A 20,754-nucleotide genomic window follows, 5' to 3' on the forward strand; every position below is an offset into this window, starting at 1 on the left:
TGTTCTTTCTCCTTCTATTTATGACAAAACCGAACATTTATTTCTGTTTCTCACATGAAAGCCCAATCACCCGTCAACCTGGTCATTCGCCACTTCTTAGGCTGACTCCTTTTAATGCTGTTTCTCTTTATTTTTCTCTAATTCTCTTGTCAGCGTCAAGCCAAGTACTCTGAGAACAAGCTGAAGTCAATCAAAGCGCGCAACGAGTACCTGCTGACCCTGGAAGCCACAAATGCATCCACTTTCAAATACTACATCCACGACTTGTCGGATCTAATTGATGTGAGTATGAAACCACACACTAGCTGCGTTTACATGTGCCAAATTTCCTCAATCCGATTGAAATCTTGGTTGATCGGAATTTCCGAATCTCTGTTCACATGGACACGAACTGAAATGATAACATGTAATGCTGAAAATATCTAGAGGTCACATTTTAAAGAGACTGCAGTTACAGATTTATGCCTTCAGATGGCAAAGTTGTGTTCTTCAGATGTGATAAGCTGCTATGGATGCAGTGTTTCCCCTAGGAATTTTTCCAGCTGTGGGGGTGGGGGGGTGGGGGGTGTGTGTGCGCGTGTGTGTGTGTGTGTGGGGGGGGGTGGGGGGGTGGGGGGGGGGTATGACATGTCTCACCTTTATGTTAATATTGTTTTATTTGATGCACTCCACTTTGATCAGCACCAATCCAGCAACTGCTGCATTTTAATAACTAGTATTAAAGGTGAATACACAAATATTTGCACAAAAATAATTTTTGATTTAAACTCTCAGTGACACACTTTGCAGGGGTTTTTTGGCATTTAATTTTTCTTGGCGTCTGGAAAAACATCTCCTTCTGCCCCCCTTTATTTGACTTTCTGCCCCCTTTATTTTGGTCCAAGATCATTACTGGGCTGGGCCTATTAAACACGTTATGCACCCCTGCTTAGCAGAATTAATGAAGGATTTTTAAGCCAGTATAAAAATGACTGAAACACAAACATGGCAGTGACCGACGCATGAACGAGCTGTTTTCAGCTGTGTCTTGTCAAACGCACCACGTTTGTTACGAAAAAAGTAACTTTAAATATTCAAGCGAAAAAGAGGCGATCTGAAGAAAACCAAGGGAGCGCTGAAGAAACGTCAGCAACAGTGAAGCCAGCACAGAGAGATCCGTTATTGTGTGTGTGTGTGTGTGTGTGTGTGTGTGGGTGTGGGTGTGTGTGGGTGTGTGTGTGTGTGTGTGTGTGTGTGTGTGTGTGTGTGTGTGTGTGTGTGTGTGTGTGTGTGTGTGCGCGTGCATGGATGGGCCGGATGGACTGAGCTCCCGGCTGCAGTTTTGTGTGTAGGGAGGGGCGGGCGCTCTATGTGACTGGCCAATCACAGAGCGTGAAGACAGTCAGTTACCCAATGAGGATTTTCCTTCGGCACGATTACAGATATTTACGAGTTTTACTCGTTTCATGCTCGTATTCGTCAAAAATGCTTTATCCGTACCGGATACTCGCCTGAAATGAGTATCTGGCTCATCCTTAGCTGTAACCACCTTGCCCTGCCTCCTCCTCCTTGCTGCTTGCTGGCTGTGATCACAAGCAACAACAGAGTAGTTCCCGCTGCTTCTTCAGGAAACAGCGCAAAAAAAAAAAAATCAATAAAACTTGGGATCTTGTAGGCGTGGTGCTGGGATTTCAGCCGTGGCGGCCCGCCACGGCTACACCTATGTAAGGGAAACACTGGGATGTCCATGCAGGGACACATAAAGGAGTGCTCATGCTTACAAATAGACCAGGGGTCATTAACTACATTTGTTGAAGGCTCAGTTTTTTTTCCAGAAGTCACTGAGGGCCAGATGCTCTTTTAAAATAAAATTCAAGTATTATTGTATCCAGTGGCACAAAAAGTGGGTATGCAGTCTATAAGGCGCATAGGGGCGCCATAGCGACGATGCAAAAATATTTTTGTCTGCATTTCTCGCGTGATAACAGCTATGTTTTTTGTCCATTTGTGTATCTGCAAATTATTTAATTAATAACAGAGAAGCATGCGTGATTAGGCGCCCCTCTGTGTCTTAACATTCACCTACACACACACACACCGCATGTGCCCCCTCGATGCGCTAGGGCAAGGGAGCGCGAGGATGAAGCGGATGGCCACAGATCTAAGTTGTGTGTTTATTTATGAAAACTTTGTAGAATAAGTTCACACCAATAAGCGCCAACCGAGCCGAGCTCTGGTGTCACAAGGAGAGTGTCCACAGTGCCCCCGGACCCCCGTAGAGTAGTTCAAGATGTGTCATCTTTTTCACCTCTGCTCCTTCATGTAAATACCACACCTTGTGGTTGGGTATAAGAACTGGAAGCTATTCCAAATACAGTTTAAAAAGGCAGTTTTAAATGATGGGGTTCGATTAAGTGGTGTATGTGGTGGTGGTGGGGGGCTCATTGGGAATTGTGGGGGGTGCCAATTATGTGGCTGCATACCCCTCTGAAAGAAGGTAGTTGCGCCCCTGGTTGTATCTTAATTTATTAATATTTAAATTGTCTTTGTTTTCCATCTCAAATGTTTTGATTTAGTTGTTTAGTTTAGTTTTAGTTGTGTTTGGAGAACGTAAACAATTATTGATATTTGGGACACGAACTTTACTGCTAAACTTAAGTCTCCCATCGGGGCCTAAACGTTGGGGGGCGGGGTGGAAAGGTCCGGCGGGCCTGATCTGGCCCGTGGACCGCCTGTTGAGGTTCATCTAAATAGACCCATATAGATAAATATTGCTGGACTCAGCACCACACATTTTGTGATTATAAATGTTTAGTTTTACATGCATCATGCGTGCTCTTGTTCCTACGCTGACTTTTTCAGACATCACAACAAGGTGTGTGAGTGTCAGAAGGGGTGCAACGGTGTGTCACTAGAAGGAAAAGATGTTGAAAGCATGCTTGCCAAGCAGAGTGTTTTTGTTAGTTAGAATTCCTGCTTTTCCTTTGTGCCTTACAGCACGAATGCTTTGCTGGACCTTTCAGCCGTTTCACAGACAAACATGACTTATTTATAATCAGGCTCACCTGGGTTATTGCTGATCGTTTTTAGACCTAGTAGAAAAGTTGCTGCACTACTTTCAGCTGCGTTTCTAGGGAAGCGGGGGCAGGTTGGGTTCCTTGCAGGAGTTTTGGGATTTTGTATTCCAAACAGGACTAAAGGAGGGAGAGACGCACAGCTTCTTCTGGGCTGCATGCTGTGTGCTGAAATTACCCCTCTCACTGCTTTGCGCATAAAACTTCACATCTCACCAGGGTGTGTGTGTGTGTGCGCGTGTGTGTGCGAGAGAATGAGTGATATAATGTGGGATGCTCTCTGTGTGAGCTGTATGTGCAGAGTCACGTACATTAATGATGAGATTTTTCTCCGGCTGAAGCAAAGTGTGGAAGCAGGTTGAAGGAGTAGAACTATTCCAGGGTGTAGTTTAATACTTGCTCTGAGCTGGGACTATGTGTGTTTGGGTTTATGTCTGTTGTGTGTGAGCGCGTGTGTGTGCATGCATGTTCCCTGGGAAAACAAGGTATTATTATAAATGAGCACTAGACCCTAAAGAGGGCATTCACATAATAATCCTGGCTTACAAAACTTATTTCACCTGAATGTAACTTATACCATGGCCATGGGTATCATTTGAAAAATGCTAATTTAGAAAATAATTAAATTGCACATAAGTAAAACTTTAATTATTTAGCCTGTTTCTGTGTTGTGTTTCGGTCTTGTTTGTTACCCAAACATCTCACACTCCAAAGAACAGAATTTTATAAAATTCTCATAAATGCGTGTTTGATTGCACATCTACAACAGCCTGAATCACCGCCACATCTAATAAATATCTGCAAAAACAAAAAATGGCTGTAAATCGGTTAATTTTTAAGGCAGTGAGCTGAAATTGAAGGTGTTGAGAATCACTGCTATGACATACCTTAAAACCAAGGCATCTGACTCCCGATCTGTTTTTTTTTTTCACTCAGTGCTGTGATTTGGGCTACCATGCCAGTCTGAATCGCGCCTTACGGACCTACCTGTCAGCTGAATACAACCTGGAAACCTCTCGCCACGAGGGCCTTGATATCATCGAGAATGCAGTGGACAGTCTGGACCCACGAAGTGACAGACAAAGGTTTATGGAGCTGTTCCCCACGGCCTTCTGCCCACCTGCCAAATTTGACTTTCAGCCTCACATGGGGGACGAGGTACATGAATCAGCATTGATTATTCTGTTAACGATCATTTAGGGTAAAATTATGTCAGTTTGGTTCACAATTGGTCAGAAAAAGGTCAAGAACAAAGTTATAGAGGGGGAAATTTTACTTTTTTAAATTTATTTAATTGCTCAACTACAGTTAAGATGTACAGACTGATTAAAGGTGCAGTATGTAAGAATATAGTAAGAATTTTACAGTGAATCCCAAAAGAGTCTGTTTCAGTTATTTTGGAAGGAAGCTTATACTGAAACATATTTCATATTCAACTGGCTGTGGGGATTGTCAGTTTTTCTCCTTTCAAAACCGAGAAAGGAGGGACGTAACTACTGTTTACCATCAGCGAGTGTGGGGGTGCCGTGTCTCCTGCGAGCGAATACAGCAGAGCCGACAATTGTAATTTGTCGACTGCCGGCAAAAAGCTCCAGAGTTGTTTAAAGTTGTTGCGGTAACCAAATTTTACCAAAGGATGTAATTTTTTACTTTATTTCTACATAATGCACCTTTAAATTAGTAGGAAAAGGTTTCAGGTGCTCTGATAATAAGTGTGGGTTTCATGTTACAGCTGGGCTGCTCAACCAAACTTTATGGGGCACAGAATTTGACAAATCGCGTGTTATTTCTTCCCCTGCAGTCAAGTTGTACAACGTGTTAAAGTTTTATTGTTTGGCTGCCAGATTGATGATATCATGTCTGTTTGGTGGCTGCTGTTCAGCGGCTGTCTGCCTGAAGTTTTGCAGAAGTTGCTGTGGTTTGTTCTGCAATCAAAGAATTCTGATGTCTGTAGAAAAAAATCATGTTATCGGAGCATGACGGTGTGTTTTGTCTTTTATTTTAGGTGTGTCAGATCTCAGTACAACCACCAGTGAACGGGGAGCTCATCCAGAGGTTCCAGCAGCTGCAGTCTCGTCTGGCTACCCTGAAGATTGAAAATGAAGAGGTAAAAGAGTTCCACAAATGTTTTAGATCAGAAATTCTGATGTTTGTGGTGCAGTGCGGGTTTAGATCTGGTAAAAATGCCCTTTTGACTCAGTTTTGTTGACAGGAAGTTTAGTGTTGCTGCTGCTGGAAGATGTTGGAAGCTCTAGAGATTTAAAGATGCTAAAAAAGTTTACTTTTACTAAAAGTCATTTAAGGTGAGACAGAAAATAGTTGCTGAAGTATCTTCAGTTTAAAGTTTTATTTTGTATCTGCACGAACACACATTTATACATTATGTATTTTTATCCAGTACAAACCCTGCAGGTAGCCATCAAGTATTACTTTTACTCTTTTTTCTTTTGCTCCAACTGCTGAAATTTACTGTTTTATTTGTGCAAACCTGGCCCTTGCTGCTCTAATTTTTAACATTAAATGTGTCGCTTTAAAGTCATAAAAGGTTCTGTTTTCATGTGCCTGCAGCATGCTAAAGGGACTTGACATTTTGGTGTTGAACAAAAAGAAGCTGCGCTTTTGACTGGAGCTGTCACCCAGTGTGCGCTCACCTCCATCGGGCTGCATTTTATATCACATCAGACCTGCTTCTTCTCTCTCTGAGCTCGTTTTCCTGAATGTTTGGCTCCCTGAGCCGTTTCTCTTTCATCCTTCCACAAAGGCTCAGGAACAGGTCACTCAAATCCCCAGTTTGATCAAGATGTCAAAATACGAGTGGAAAGTGACATCTTTAGATTGTAAAAATTGAACATTGCCAGTATTTAAAGACTAATTTAAAAATGCAGCAAATTTATCCTGATTATAAAGTAGACCCATGTGGTCAAATCATCTGTCTTCTAGAGTTCTGCAAAAAAAAAAAAGACTGGATAAATAAATAGTTCCAGAAAGAAAATGGACGTCTTCGGTATTTAATCTCAGTGAAACGAACATGATACTTCATCAGTTTAATGCTTTCAATGTGAAAAAATTAAAGGTGTGGAACAATGAAAAAACATTTTAAAGTTATTATTTCTGATTATAATCCGTCACTCTGAGGTTCAGGCTGAACATTAAAATAGTCTCCTACACCTATCGCCTGCATTAGCTTCTGATGGAAAATGAGCTCACTCATTGTGGCTCACGGTGGAAAAGCTGTTGTTTGTTTAGCACCCAGGAAGCAGCAGAGAACATGTTTATGTTTACGTATTTAGCAGACGCTTTTGTCCAAAGCGACTTACAAGTGATAATCGGCATGTTGCCCTTGAGGCTAACAACAACAATAACAACAACTTGACATCAATCATGGAGAGGAGGGAACAAGGAGTGGACAGTAAAGAGGGGGGACGGGTGCAGGGAGGGTGCTAGTTAAGAAGATGCTCTCTGAAGAGCAGGGTCTTCAGGAGTTTCTTGAAAATTGAAAAGGAAGCCTCTGTTCTGGTAGTGCTTGGAAGGTCATTCCACATTTGTGGAACGATGCATGAGAAGAGTTTGGATTGTCCTGAGCGTGGTGTAGGCACTGCTAGCCGACGATCCTTTGATGACCGGAGCGGCCGGGCCGAGATGTAAGCCTTTGCAAGAGGATTCAGGTAGATGGGAGCCGTTCCATCTCGGACTTTGTATGCTAGTGTTAGCAATTTGAATTTGATGCGTGCTGCTAGCGGTAGCTAGTGGAGCTCAATGAACAGAGGGGTGACGTGTGCTCTTTTTGGCTGATTGAAGACCAGACGCGCCGCTGCGTTCTGGACCATTTGAAGAGGTCTCACAGTACAGGCTGGAAGACCAGTTAGAAGGGCATTGCAGTAATCAAGGCGGGAGATGACAGTAGATTGCACCAGGAGCTGGGTGGCATGTTGTGTTAGGTATGGTCTAATGGAGATGGAGAACATCTTGACTAGAAGACGCTAACCATTAGCATTAGCAACTCTACCACATGGCTGAACTCCTCCAGGCTTGTGTTGTGTGTGTGGAGATAAAACATCAGTGTTGCAGAGCAAATGGAGTCAGTGGTAGAGTCATGTTGCTGTTATCCAATCAGAGGACACGTGTCAGGAAATAAGACTCCGAATCCTGCCGTCTGAAGCTCATCTCTGATGTTGCTGACTTCTAGTTCCTGAAAATGTCAGAATGACTTACAAGGCGTTCATTCCAACTAGAGACCGCTACAAAAAAAAGCTGTGCAGGATTAGTGAGTGGTGTCTGTGATCGATGGTGGTTTTTAATTCATCGTGCTCATCAGTTTGGTCTGTCAGAGGTGGGATTTCTTTGCTTTGGTGTGTTGGAAAGAGAAGAAATAGACAAGGAGGTATTATGGGACATTTCCAGCTTTAATTAATTTCACATTAACAATCAAACGCGGTTTAAAGAAGATGTGCAGTGGATTTTATTCATTTATTTATTTTACATCTCATGGATTGCTTGCATGTGCATCATATATAAGGAGAGGAGATGACAGCTGAGGAGAACAAAGTCATGCTCTGCAGAACAGCCTTGTTTCCCGGTGTTTGTGTAGGATCTCATTTTTACACCTGGCTGAGCAATTGTGGCTGATCAAATACACACCAGTGTTATTCACCTCTGTTGATCTCACTGGACAGCAACCGTTGGCAACAAATGGCAAACTGCGTCTGTGAGAGAGTTTATACGGGTTCCTGGTTCTCTTGCGTTCTTTGGGTTGTTGCGGGAATCTGGAACTTCTCTTATTTTCTGAGTCAGAAAGGTTGAGAAAACCTTTATGACTCAACGTCTGACTTTCTGATTGTGAGAAATTTAGAAAAGGACGACACATTGAAAATAAAGGAGGTCTAAGTGGCAACATGAAATTGTGAACATGATTTATAGAAATGTGACACAAATATTGCAATTTATTGTAATGTTTTACAATATTGGCATATACAGGTGCTGGCCAGTAAATTAGAATATCATCAAAAGGTTGAAAATATTTCAGTAATTCCATTCAAAACGTGAAACTTGTACATTATATTCATGCAATGCACACAGACCAATGTATTTCCAATGTTCATTACATTTAAATTTGATATTCATAAGTGACAACTAATGAAAACTCCAAATTTGGTATCTCAAAAAATTAGAATATTCTGAAAAGGCTGAATATAGAAGACACCTGCTGCCACTCTAATCAGCTGATTTACTCAAAACACCTGCAAAGGCCTTTAAAAGGTCCCTCAGTCTTGTTTTGAAGGCACCACAATCATGGGGAAGACATCTGACTTAACAGCTGTCCAAAAGACAATCATTGACACCTTGCACAAGGAGGGCAAGACACAAAAGGTGATTGCTAAAGAAGCTGGCTGTTCGCAGAGCTCTGTGTCCAAGCACATTAACAGACAGGCGAAGGGACGGAAAAAATGTGGTAGAAAAAAGTGTACAAGCTCTAGGGATAACCGCACCCTGCAGAGAATTGTGACGACAAACCCATTCAAAAATGTGGGGGAGATCCACAAAGAGTGGACTGCAGCTGGAGTCAGCGCTTCAAGAACCACCACGAGGAGACTCATGAAAGACATGGGATTCAGGTGTCGCATTCCGTGTGTCAAGCCACTCTTGAACAAGAAACAGCGCAAGAAGCGTCTAGCCTGGGCCAAGGACAAAAAGGACTGGACTGATGCTGAGTGGTCCAAAGTTATGTTTTCTGATGAAAGCAAGTTCTGCATTTCCTTTGGAAATCAAGGACCCAGAGTCTGGAGGAAGAGCGGAGAAGCACAGAATCCACGTTGCATGAGGTCCAGTGTAAAGTTTCCACCGTCAGTGATGGTGTGGGGTGCCATGTCATCTGCCGGTGTTGGCCCACTCTGTTTCCTGAGGTCCAGGGTCAATGCAGCCGTCTACCAGGAAGTTTTAGAGCACTTCATGCTTCCTGCTGCTGACCAACTTTATGGGGATGCAGACTTCACCTTTCAACAGGACTTGGCACCTGCACACAGTGCCAAAACCACCAGCACCTGGTTCAAGGACCATGGTATCCCTGTCCTTGATTGGCCAGCAAACTCGCCTGACCTTAACCCCATAGAAAATCTATGGGGTATTGTGAAGCGGAGGATGCAATACGCTAGACCCAACAATGCAGAGGAGCTGAAGACGACTATCAGAGCAACCTGGGCTCTCATAACACCTGAGCAGTGCCACAGACTGATCGAGTCCATGCCACGCCGCATTACTGCAGTTATTGAGGCAAAAGGAGCCCCGACTAAGTATTGAGTGCTATACATGCACATTCTTTTCATGTTCATTCTTTTCAGTTGGCCAACATTAGAGAAACAAACATTTTTTCAATGGCCTTTAGAATATTCTAATTTTCTGAGATACCAGATTTGATGTTTTCATTGGTTGTTACCTATAAATATCAAAATTAAACGTAATAAACATCGGAAATACATTGGTCTGTGTGCATTGCATGAATATAATGTACAAGTTTCACGTTTTGAATGGAATTACTGAAATATTTTCAACCTTTTGATGATATTCTAATTTACTGGCCAGCACCTGTACGTACCAATTCAGTGTAATTTCTATGGATAAGTTGTGTATTTTTGCACAATGTTTGGGAATTGCTGAAATGTTGAGTCTGATTGTTTAAAAGGATCTGGTAGAAAAACTTGTAATTACTGGCTGCAGATATCAGCAGTTAAATAACTGGAAATTAATTTTAATAATCAGTTTCCAACTAATTACTGTAGCAGGGTATACTGTATTTCTAAGCACGTAAAAATGCACCTGCGCGCGTGTGTGTGTGTGTGTGTGTGTGTGTGTGTGTGTGTGTGTGCGTGCGTGCGTGCGTGTGTGTGTGTGTGCGTGCGTGTGTGTGTGTTTCATCTCCTTGTCAGCCTGCTTTGCTGATGTCCTGGTGGGTCAGAATTGGAGAGCACTAAAGCTTCAAGTCAGGATCACCAGATGGCCTCTTTTCCTGGACATGTCATGCCAGATACATCCTTGGAAAAATGAACTCTGAAAGCGACCTATGAGCCCCGCTGTCAAGCGTACGGGACAGAAAGTGTGTGTGTGTGTGTGTGTGTGTGTGTGTGTGTGTGTGTGTGTGTGTGTGTGTGTGTGTGTGTGTGTGTGTGTGTGTGTGTGTGTGTGTGTGTGTGTGTGTGTGTGTGTGTGTGTGTGTGTGTGTGTGTGTGTGTGTGTTTTACTTGGACAGGAAGAGCTACAGGGCAGAGCTTTATAGAAGTGCAGCTGCATCCTCAGACCACTGCTGAATTCCGTCAAACGGTGAAAAAACTGAATAACTGTCCATCACGGGGGGTCGGCATGTGCGACGCAAATGATTCAACTTTTATTATAATTTTTGTGGAATATCACTGCAGATGCTTTAGGGTTTATTTCAAGGGCATCATTTGTTTCATTTGCATATTTTGTCTCTTTTTCAGGTTTAATAAGTTTCCCGTATGCCATCATATGAAACAAACCTCCTACAGACTAATTCCTTCTTATTGCCTCGTCTTCTAAGGGAGTACACAGGCAGACGGAGACACTGTTCTCAAAACGTGTTACATTAAACTCTCGTTATCTAATGGCTTGACAGGGTGGGTTTGTTTTGCTACAGATCTCAGGGAGTCACATCGGTGTGTGTATGTGTGTGTTCACAGTTTGATGATCAGCAGATTACACACTTCCTGCAGGGTCTGTTGAAAGCTTCTGGACAGCAGTCTGGCTTCTGCGACGTGCCAATAGGTGTTTAAATACCCGTCATATGATTGGTGACTGCTCACTTGCAGAGTCACGCTCCTTTAAAATGCATCAAGTAGATTTGTTGTGAATTTTGCTGGGACAAAAAGTTGCCTTGACTCGCAGAGAGAACCGATTCCACTCATTTTACCGCTGAAATGTTGATTTTGAACTTTGGGGAATAGTTTAGCGTGAAAGGCAAACTTGACTCCATCCAGAGGGACTTTGTTCAGGCCTGTTGTGCAGCTGCAGGGAGCGATGAGCATATCCAGCGGGGTTCTCCAAGAGCGCTGTTGTAATTGAGCCCAGCGGTGAACACTGGTAACTGTTCACCTGCTGAATAATGGATAGACTCAACAGCTTTTTCACTGGGAGCAATTCTCTTTCGCATGCATGGCTCCTCTCTAAAATGACAGCTGGAACGCTCCCTTCCAATGGGGCCTCCCGCAATGAGGCTGCCAGGCGGAGAGGAATCCCAAACACACTTGGAAAATGTGTAACCAGTGACTCATTGTTGCCATAAATAACATATTTAAAGCAGCGGTCACAACAATTTGAAACGTTTATTTTTTTTTCATAGAAGAAGTAAACATTTTTAAGGACAGAATTAATTGTTTCCTTGCGTGCTGTCGTTACCCATGTTCCAACTTGCCGTGTGTTTTTGTCCAACGACAGCTTGGACAACATTTTAACTACGTGCACGTTGTGTCTTAGACATGTATGTCAGTGCTGTGATCCATCACAGCAACACATGAACGTCGTCCCCCTGTTTTAGTATTTTTTTTTCTACTTTTCTGGAGGCTGAATGACTCACGGGTCAAGCTGCTGTTTAAAGCAAACAAGCTGTTGCTCTGTGCTTCCTGTGTAACCATGCACACCAGGAATCCACCTGTTTTTTACATCAGTCGGAGGTCATTACAAACACTGGACTTGGGTCACCACCTTAAGTCAGAGGGCGCTGTGTTGATTAATAAACACACCCACATCACCCCGCTTCTACTCCAGCTTCACTGGCTGCCAGTCAACTTCAGGGTTCATTTCAAGATCCTGGTTCTTGTTGGGTATTTTTATTTATTCAGTCCAGGTGTACCTCAAAGAAAGTCCAAAACACACAAGGGGGGTTAGAGATAATATTGTTATTAATACCATTTACCAATAAACACAAATAATCAATAATCAGATTTTGCAAAATCGGAGAGAGTAAAGTAACACACCAGCCAAGGGAGGTCGGTTTAGTCTCTCGACGAGCGAGGGCCCATCAAAAGATTTTATTCACAGATGACATATGACAGAGCACACACACATTGAAAGATCACCACCCCCACTCCTACACAGACAGTAGATTTTCCCAGGTTCAGAGAAACACTCCATCTGGACTTCAATAGGGAGCTTGTTGTGATAACAAAACTGCAGACTTACAAGGTCGACTTTCCCCTGTAGCAGGGCCCGGTTTAATCACACCAGATGGTTCCCAGACAAAATCATATTTACCACGTGAAATGTGAGTAAGGCTAATGAACTCTGTTTGAAAAAACAATCTTTTTATCCAACAGTTCTGGTCTATAGGGCCTTACATGAACAAGCGCCATCTTACATTGGTGATCTTCTTAGTACCTACACCCCCAGCAGGTCCCTGAGGTCCAGTGATCAAAGCCTACTGGTTGTGCAGCACCAGGCTGAAGACCAAAGGTGACAGATCATTTGCTGCTGTGGCCCCCAGACTCTGGAACTCTCTCCCCCTGAGCCTGAGATCAGTGGACTCAGTGGTCTCCTTTAAAAAGCAGCTGAAAACTCACCTGTTCAAGATGGCTTTTGTATGACCTTCATCACCCTCTCCTTGTTCTGCTCTCCCTACCTATTCCACCTTTCTCAGGATCCACTGATTTCCCTCTTTCCTATTCACTCTCTCTCTTTACATTTTTAATCACAATTGTGTATTTTTTACTGATTTTTAATATTTTTAGTCATTTTCTAAATAATTGTTTATATTTTTATATTTGTTTTTGTGAAGCGCCTCGTGATTTTATCCTGAGAGGCGCTATAGAAATGATACTTTCTTCTTAATTAGGTGAAACTCCAGCTTTAAGTGTTTTAATCTCTAGAGCCGAGTTTTGCCTACTTACACCTGAATCTACTAGAATCAGAAGTATGCTTGTCAATTTCTCTGGGAAGGTGGTTGTTATAGTTTCCACTTCAGTCGGACTTCATTTCCTCTGCATCAGTGACTCATACTCACATTTGTCATTTTCCACGTATTTTTTATTTTTCATTTTTACTTTGAAGGCCTCGTGCTAAACTGGTTTATTAAACAAGTCATTTTATAAAATGCACGTCGGTCATTTATTTTGATTCAGTTAAATTCAAAAATACTTTATTAATCCCAGAGGGAAATTGATTGCTGTAGTAGCTCAGAATAATAATAATCAAGTCAAAGAGTTATTGTATATTACGATGGTTGTTGGCAGGAAGGATCTCCAGTAGCGGTCAGTGTTGCAGCGAAACTGAAGAAGCCTCTGACTGAAGACACTCTTCCGTTGTCTGACAGTCTTGTGAAGAGAATGCTCAGGGTTGTCCATCATTTTCTTGATTCTCTGGAGAATCCTTCTTTGCATTATCTCCTCCAGCGGTTCCGAAACTGCCGAAACTCTGGCTGAGTCCTTGAGAGGGCTTGGAGTTCCTCCATCTTGTTGGCCAGTGATCTCACATTGCCCATTATGATCGATGGAAGAGGTGGTTTGAATTTCCTCTTTCTCTGTCTCTGTTTTGCTCCCGCTCTGCACCCACGCTTCTTGTGTTTTAGCTCATTTGGGATTTCTGGCTTCAGTTGAGGTATTATTTCAGCCTTTCCAATGTTAATCAGCTGCTCCCGATTGTAAACAGCTTGTTGCCATGGTTACGCATCATAACAAATGCTCAAAAAGTGAAAAAAGCTAAATAATAGAATACTAGAAGAAAAAATGCCTAAGAAAAGGCAAAACTTACATATAGTCAACAGAGCTACTCCAACATGCAGCCGCCCAGAGCAGCGCAGTTCCAGATGCCATGAACACAAGGTAAAAGAGGAATAATCTCTAGAATCATGCTCAACATAAACGTGAGCTATTTTTTGAGGGGAGTTTTATAATCTCGGAGTCTTGTTTGTAAGTGAGGGAAGGACGGAGGAGGAGAGCGACAAATTGATCTGGGCAGCTTCTGTAGTGATGCGGGCGCTGAACTTTTCTGCTATGGTAAAAAGGGATCACAAAACACTTAAAGTAACACAGAACAGTTTCCTGCTTCTCCACCCTTCTGGTTGAAAGTGGAATTACCACTGTCGTAAACAAGCCTGCTGCAGCTAGCATTAACTAGAGCTAACACTAAAACAAGCTAATGAACACTACAATAGTAAAAAGATCCACACTGTTGGATAAAAATATTATTACTTACAAGTCCAGTAACAACAAAGCCAGATCACCGTCAGTCATTTTGTAGTCTCCTTTAGCTCCCTCAAACTAGCGTAGGCCGCGCCAATGTTCACTCTGGTTTTAGCTCTTTGCTTCGCCTCCAAAGACATTACTCCCTTATGTCCAGGCTCCGGCATGGTGCCAACAGTAAAAGCCAACTGTTGTTTCTTCTTCATGTGCTTATTTATTGATGATCGGTGAAATAAAAATGTTAACCGGTGGCATTATAGGTAACAGCCACAAAGCGGGTTAAGAGCTCCCCCTTTAGAGAACCGACCCACTCCAAAAAACGTATGAAGTGCAGTTTTTGGTCAGCAGAGGACTGCAGAAACTGGTCAAGTTTCTAACTCAACAATCACTGCGATTAATGTTAAAAGTCTATCTTAAAATTTAAAAACAATCTGTTACTTTAATTTACTCATCGATCTTTGTTCCAATCCTCACCGATGTCCATGGGTTTTGGGTAATGACAATAAGAACAAGATCTGTTTTAGATCTGCACAATGTTTCCTCGTCAGATTGTGGCTTATTTATTTATTTATTGCTTTCGAGGGCCCGTTACATGTGTTTTTATAACTCATGCCACCAATACACAGTCAGCCTGGAGCACGTGCACAGGTTGAACATTTTTCTCCAATAAGTGAGGTGGGCACACTCGGCCAAGTCCTGATATTTATGTGCTGCAGGAGAAGCGGAGTTGACAGGGAGAGTGGTGGTTATGGAAATTAATCTTTAAAGTCTGCAAGTGAATGTACCATCTCCAGACCCTCTGAGTGCAAGCAAATCGATTGCTTTGGCAGGGAGTCGTACTCAACAGCCGGTGGACTTTCAAGGATTGCACGTCTTTTCAGAAAACACCTGAAATTTTCAGCGTGTCAGGAGACGGAGAGTGTGTTTTAGTGAGTGGGATGATGGAAACATGGTGGTGCTGAAGGGGTGACATTAGGCAGATTTTGCTTAGACCAAGTCTTCCCCTCCATCTCAACAGGTCAAAAAGACATCAGAGGCCACTTTGACCACCATCCAGGACATGGTAACCATTGAAGACTACGACGTGTCCGAATGCTTCCATCACAGCCGGTCCACCGAGTCTGTCAAGTCCACTGTGTCAGAGACGTACCTCAGCAAGCCCAGCATTGCCAAGAGGAGGGCCAACCAACAGGAGACAGAGCAGTTCTACTTCATGGTGTGTTCCTTCACTTATCATTTACATTTTGTAAAGCAGACAGCTCTGTTGATCAAGTTAAAGATAGACATGCTCTGTTAAAGGCTCTAAAAAGGCTTTCGGCGCGTCCTTTGCCCTTGGCTGCCTTATCAATGACTGCTGTCTTGAGAGCTGGCTCTCTGGCCGGCACTCAGGGCCGCCGTGTAATTACTCTCAATTCTCCACAGAAATTCCGTGAGTTTCTGGAGGGCGACAATCTCATCACCAAACTTCAGGCCAAACACGACCTGCTTAAGAGGACGCTTGGCGACGGTACGGCCACAGACCTTTTGCTTTCATGAGTTCTAACTTTTTTTTCCTGGTCCTGTCCATTCTTTCTCCCTGACAAATTAGCCATTATCAGTACCACCATCCATCCATCCATCCTTGTCTGCTTGTACAGAGTCAGTTCACAGGGGTAGCAGCAGCAGAGAAGCCCGGACTTCCCTCTCCCCAGCAACTTCAGCCAGTTCCTCTGGGGGAATCCCAAGGTGTTCCCTGACCAGCCGAGAAAAATAGTCCCTCCAGCGTGTCCTGGGTCTTCCTTTAGCGCTCCCCCTGGTTGGACGTGCTCAGAAAACCTCACCAGGGAGGCGTCCAGGAGGCATCCTAACTAGATGTCCGAGCCATCTCAACTGGCTCCTCTCGATATGGAGGAGTAGTGGGTCTACTCCAAGCCCTTCACGAAAGACCGAGTTTCTTAACCTAATCTCTAAGGGAGAGCCCAGACACCCTGCGAAGAAAGCAGTCTCATTCTTTCGGTCGCTTGTGACCATAGATGAGGGTAGGAACGTAGATTGGCAGGTAAATTGAGAGCTTTGCCTTCTGGCTCAGCTCTCTTCACCACGACAGATCGACACAACGCTCTGCAGACGCAGCACCAATCCACGTGAAGATCTCATACTCCTCCACACCTTCTTTATCGGTACACAACTTCGTCATTTCATTTATTTTCAAATCTGACTTTTGTAAATATAACTTTTCGTTAGAGAAAACTGACATTTGTTTTCTTTTATTTCCATCAAGTGAAACTTCCTTGATGTAATCTGGATTTTAGCCAGACACCTGATGGGGGATTATGAATGATCGATCTACTGTGGCTGATTTTGTGCTTGTTTGGTGGATTTCCATTGCGGCAGACTCCCCTCGTCCCACATCGCTGGACTCTTGCTTGCCGCGGTGGTCTCCGTAAAATCGCCCACTTAATGAGTAATCAAGCTGCGCGCTAACGACGATGAGAAATTCCTGCTGCTTCTCGCTCGCGCTCCTTAATCATTGTTATTGTCAAAGAGCTGCAGAGCAGAGTGAGTCAGACAAAGAGGCGAGTTATATCCTGCTCGTGTTTTCATGTAATGCTCAAGTTTTTCCACATTATTATGGAAGCTTTTGTCTGTCCTTTCCTTGTCATATCTCATATCTTTTAAGTAGCCTGTCAAGTGAGTACACCTGCAATTATCACGTCTGTGTGCTTAGATCATTTAAACATGCTACAGTTCCCTGTTTTTTTTCCCTATACTTTAATTGTATGAGATGGTGTTGTATGTGAGTGTGCATACATGCAAATGTAGGTGTGTGTGTGTGGGGGGGTTTTGTTTGTGCTGCTCAAGGGGCCAGCAGTTGTCGACAGATGGCAGACTTCAAATGCCTCACTGGCCATGTGCACATTTCACTACAGGGACCTTAGAGACAGGTCCTGGCATGTCCACACGACCAACTCCAGCCTCACGTTTCTCCTCTAATGCTTCTTCTCTTTGCTACAGGCCACAGAGCTGACTACATGACCACAAGGTAAAATACACACTTGTGCATCACACACATCAGCCCCTGTGCATAGTGACTTCACATTACATGCAAGTCCTGTTTTAACTGTAACAGGGACAAGAAGCGATGCAGCTCGTCAAGGTTTGGCAGCGGCGCATTTTTATTTGTATGATTGAGCAGCAGAAAAAAAAAAGTCCTGGACTCTTTTAATCTTCATTGTGTAGGTCACAAGAAGTCAAACTGCGTTATGTCTCACACACACACACACACACACACACACACACACACACACACACACACACACACACACACACACACACACACACACACACACACACACACACACACACACACACACACACACACACACACACACCAACAGAGGCTGTTCCCTGCAGGACCTGTCATGAGATGGATGCCGACGCATTCACAGCTCCCAGCAGGTCGAACATTTCTCTGTACCCTGTGATATCTTGTTGTGCAAAGAGAGAAGAAGAAAAACAGACGATGAAGACAAACGTTTTTAGGCTGCAGAAGATTTTTTTAAGTAGCCTTTTTTATGTCCTTCATGTGCAGTAGATCAGGTTTGAGGAACTCTAGTGAAAAACTATTAAAACTGATTTTTTGCTGTTTTTTTCTAACGCATTCTTTGTATTTTAGACATCCCAATGGGCTGTTCAAAACCCACACTGGCAACCGGCGGGCTAGACCCCGCTCTCTGTTTAATGTTAGGTTATTTAATGGAAATTTGGAGTCATTTATCAAGGTACTGATTTGAAATCTGCTGGATGAGTTTCCTTCTCCTCCGGCTTTCTCTGTTTCTTTATCTTGCTCTGGATTTCTGATCGTTTCAGTGGGTTCCCCTAAATCATCTTAGCTCTGATTTATTGTTATTTAAAAGAAAACTGTAAATTGTGTGTGCTAAGATGGATTCTGGAAACCTTCACTATGAGTCAGGCAGCTTGGGCAGCCTGCGCCTGAGGTGTGGGGTGGCATTGATGGATTCGGAGGGTCGCTGGAGGTTCGGAGCAGCAGTCAGAGGGATAAATATTTGTGTCTGTCAGCTCCCCCCGGCTCACTGCTGAGCTGGCATGTCTGAGCTGCTCTGGCAGAGAAATTCTCTGTTCCGGGTCCAGAGTGAGCGCAGAGGGCAGTGACAACAGCAGGACAAATGGTATTAAGGGTGCGGATGCCAGACTGATAAGGTGTGCTGCCTCCCTCCTCCGGCCTTTTACCCTGCCTCTCACCAACGGCCAAGTCCAGTCCTGTCTGGTTCTGTCCGGCTTCATTTAGGGGGGGCTTGGTGCCAACACAGGCAATGATGAAGGGTGCTTTGATCCTAATCTTGATCTATCTTTTTCTCTTTATCTCTGTCTTTTTTCCTCCATCTTTATCTGCTGTAATTTTCCTCTGTAGCCGTGGACGACGGAACTCACACACTCGACATCAGGTAGACACTTTAGGCCGCTTGTCTTTTCCCTCTTCGTTCATCTGCCCTGCATCAACAGCTTTCCCCTTCTTGGTTTGCTCATTTTAATTCACTAGTTTCTGAAACCAGCCTCTGACAGACTGATTTGAAGATTTCCTCCTTCTAAGTTACATTTTGGGTTTGTTTATGCAAATCTCCAGCTTGAAACGCAACCACATTGAGATTTTATTCAGTCTATGTGGGGGAAAGAAGCCGTCATCCCAAACTTGCACGTCTAAAACCTGTTATGTAATCCAGCTGCACACAGGCCTGCGATTCAACCCCTGTTGCTCCACGTTTTTGGGGATGGTTTTTATGTTTGAGCTCGTTGCATCCTCCTGAGGGCTCTAAACAAATATGCTGTTAAGTGCCTGTCAAGTATTGAATTTCATTTTAGAGCAGAGCAGACGAAGAGTCGTCATCCAAGTGCCTAAAGGAGGTTCACATCCAACATCTCCAGCCCTGACCGCCATGTTAAATGTGTTTTATGTATTAAACACAGGCGGTTTGTAATCGACAACATTCAAATATGTCATTTAGCAACCCCAGAGTGTTGGATAGTTGCTCTTTTCTGCATGGTTTTTGCTATAATCCATCATCTCAAATTATTACCTAAAATGGGTGGCATTGACTAAAAACAGAGGTGACTTCAACTCAGTCTGTCTCAAGAATTTAACAAGTTAGGCCATGTTTGCATGTTTAGCTTTGGAATTATTTTTCACATGTTAGAGCCTTTTATTTGAGTGTATTTTTTATTTTATTTTATTTTTTTACCAATTTGCAAAAAAATAAAAAATTCTATTTCTGGTAGGGATGCACCGATGGATCGGCATTTGATCCCAATCGGCCGATAGCGCCCCTATCGGTTTTGATCGGAGTTTTCAAAATAGATCAAAGCAGACCGATCAGACCATTTTAGATTAGGTTACATTTCCTTTATTCCCAGATTATGTAGTTTGTAGCACTCATTATAATGTTGTAGAAAATTTATGGCCAATCCACGTGATCGGTATCGGTGGCCAGCATTCGCTGATATCGGTATCGGTATCGGTGATCAGCATTCTTTGATATCGGTATCGGTGATCGGCAGCAAAAAACCTGATCGGTGCATCCCTAATTTCTGGCATCAACACATCATCTACAACATTTTACTGGCATTTACTGTAAATTAAAATAATTGGGATATACACTAGTGTTAAAAACTTTCTATTCATTAAATATAAATGTTAATGTTGTCAGATAAGAAACCAGTGAGGCTCTAGCATGTATTCATTGGATACAAACGAATATCTCAGATTTTATTAAGAAAATAAAGGTTTTGCTTTTCTTTGACTCCACAGGACTCAGGCCAAGCTATCCCCCGAGTGGTTGAAAGTTGCATCCGCTACATAAATCTCTATGGTGAGTCATTTTTCACCAAGCCAGACTTTTTTTTTTATTAAACTCCTTTCATAACCCAACTGTGACCTAGAAGGTTTCTTTGGTTTTAGGAACACATTCTTCTAATTGTTCGGGTGTGTTCATAGTGACGTTTTTAATAAAACTGTTTGCTTCAGCCTCGTTGCTGCTATGGGAAAATTCAGACTTCATCCAGTTTATAGCTTCGGCCTCCCAGACAGACATGTTGTACCAGAGAATCGTGTAAAAGTTTGTTTTAATTAGGATTAGAAAGGAATCTTAGAATTTTGTCCCGTCGTTTGACCTTTCCTGACATTAAGTCCTAATCCTTGCTGGAAGACGTTAAAGTTAAGCCTGGCTGTGGTCCCTCAGACTCGTTATTATCTTTAATCAGCAAAGTGGAGAGCGTAGGCGAACAGTAAGAGTCTTATAGGATCCACTAGACTTGCTGAGTGAGGGTTTTCTTGCATAAATGAGCCTCACTTTGGAATTAAATATGTTGTTAAATGTCTCCTTTGCATTAAAGGCCTGCAGCATCAAGGGATCTTTCGTGTTCCTGGATCCCAGCTGGAGGTCAATGACATCAAGAACTCATTTGAAAGAGGTAAAAGGTTTACTTCTCTATCTTGGTTATCTCCTTCACCTGGGAATGAAGTTTGA

General features: G+C 43.1%; 1 protein-coding gene across 4 annotated transcripts in view; it reads left to right on the forward strand.

Moving 5' to 3' along the window:
* The window catches only part of srgap1a (SLIT-ROBO Rho GTPase activating protein 1a), a 109,902-nt gene that overhangs the window by 65,518 nt on the left and 23,630 nt on the right, over positions 1–20,754 (forward strand). For 3 of the 4 annotated variants that reach the window (XM_015964962.3, XM_054733290.2, XM_015964964.3), the window contains exons 6-14: positions 154–282; positions 3,990–4,211; positions 5,059–5,160; positions 15,252–15,449; positions 15,656–15,740; positions 17,228–17,255; positions 17,889–17,994; positions 20,037–20,097; positions 20,621–20,698. In XM_015964962.3, coding sequence (XP_015820448.3) covers positions 154–282; positions 3,990–4,211; positions 5,059–5,160; positions 15,252–15,449; positions 15,656–15,740; positions 17,228–17,255; positions 17,889–17,994; positions 20,037–20,097; positions 20,621–20,698 — 1,009 coding nt within the window. Of the gene's footprint in view, positions 1–153; positions 283–3,989; positions 4,212–5,058; positions 5,161–15,251; positions 15,450–15,655; positions 15,741–17,227; positions 17,256–17,888; positions 17,995–18,644; positions 18,679–20,036; positions 20,098–20,620; positions 20,699–20,754 lie in introns of all 4 variants that reach the window. The other variant, XM_015964963.3, reaches the window with a different exon arrangement.

This window comes from Nothobranchius furzeri, chromosome 4 (assembly GCF_043380555.1).
Source record: "Nothobranchius furzeri strain GRZ-AD chromosome 4, NfurGRZ-RIMD1, whole genome shotgun sequence".
NCBI classification, from domain to species: domain Eukaryota; kingdom Metazoa; phylum Chordata; class Actinopteri; order Cyprinodontiformes; family Nothobranchiidae; genus Nothobranchius; species Nothobranchius furzeri.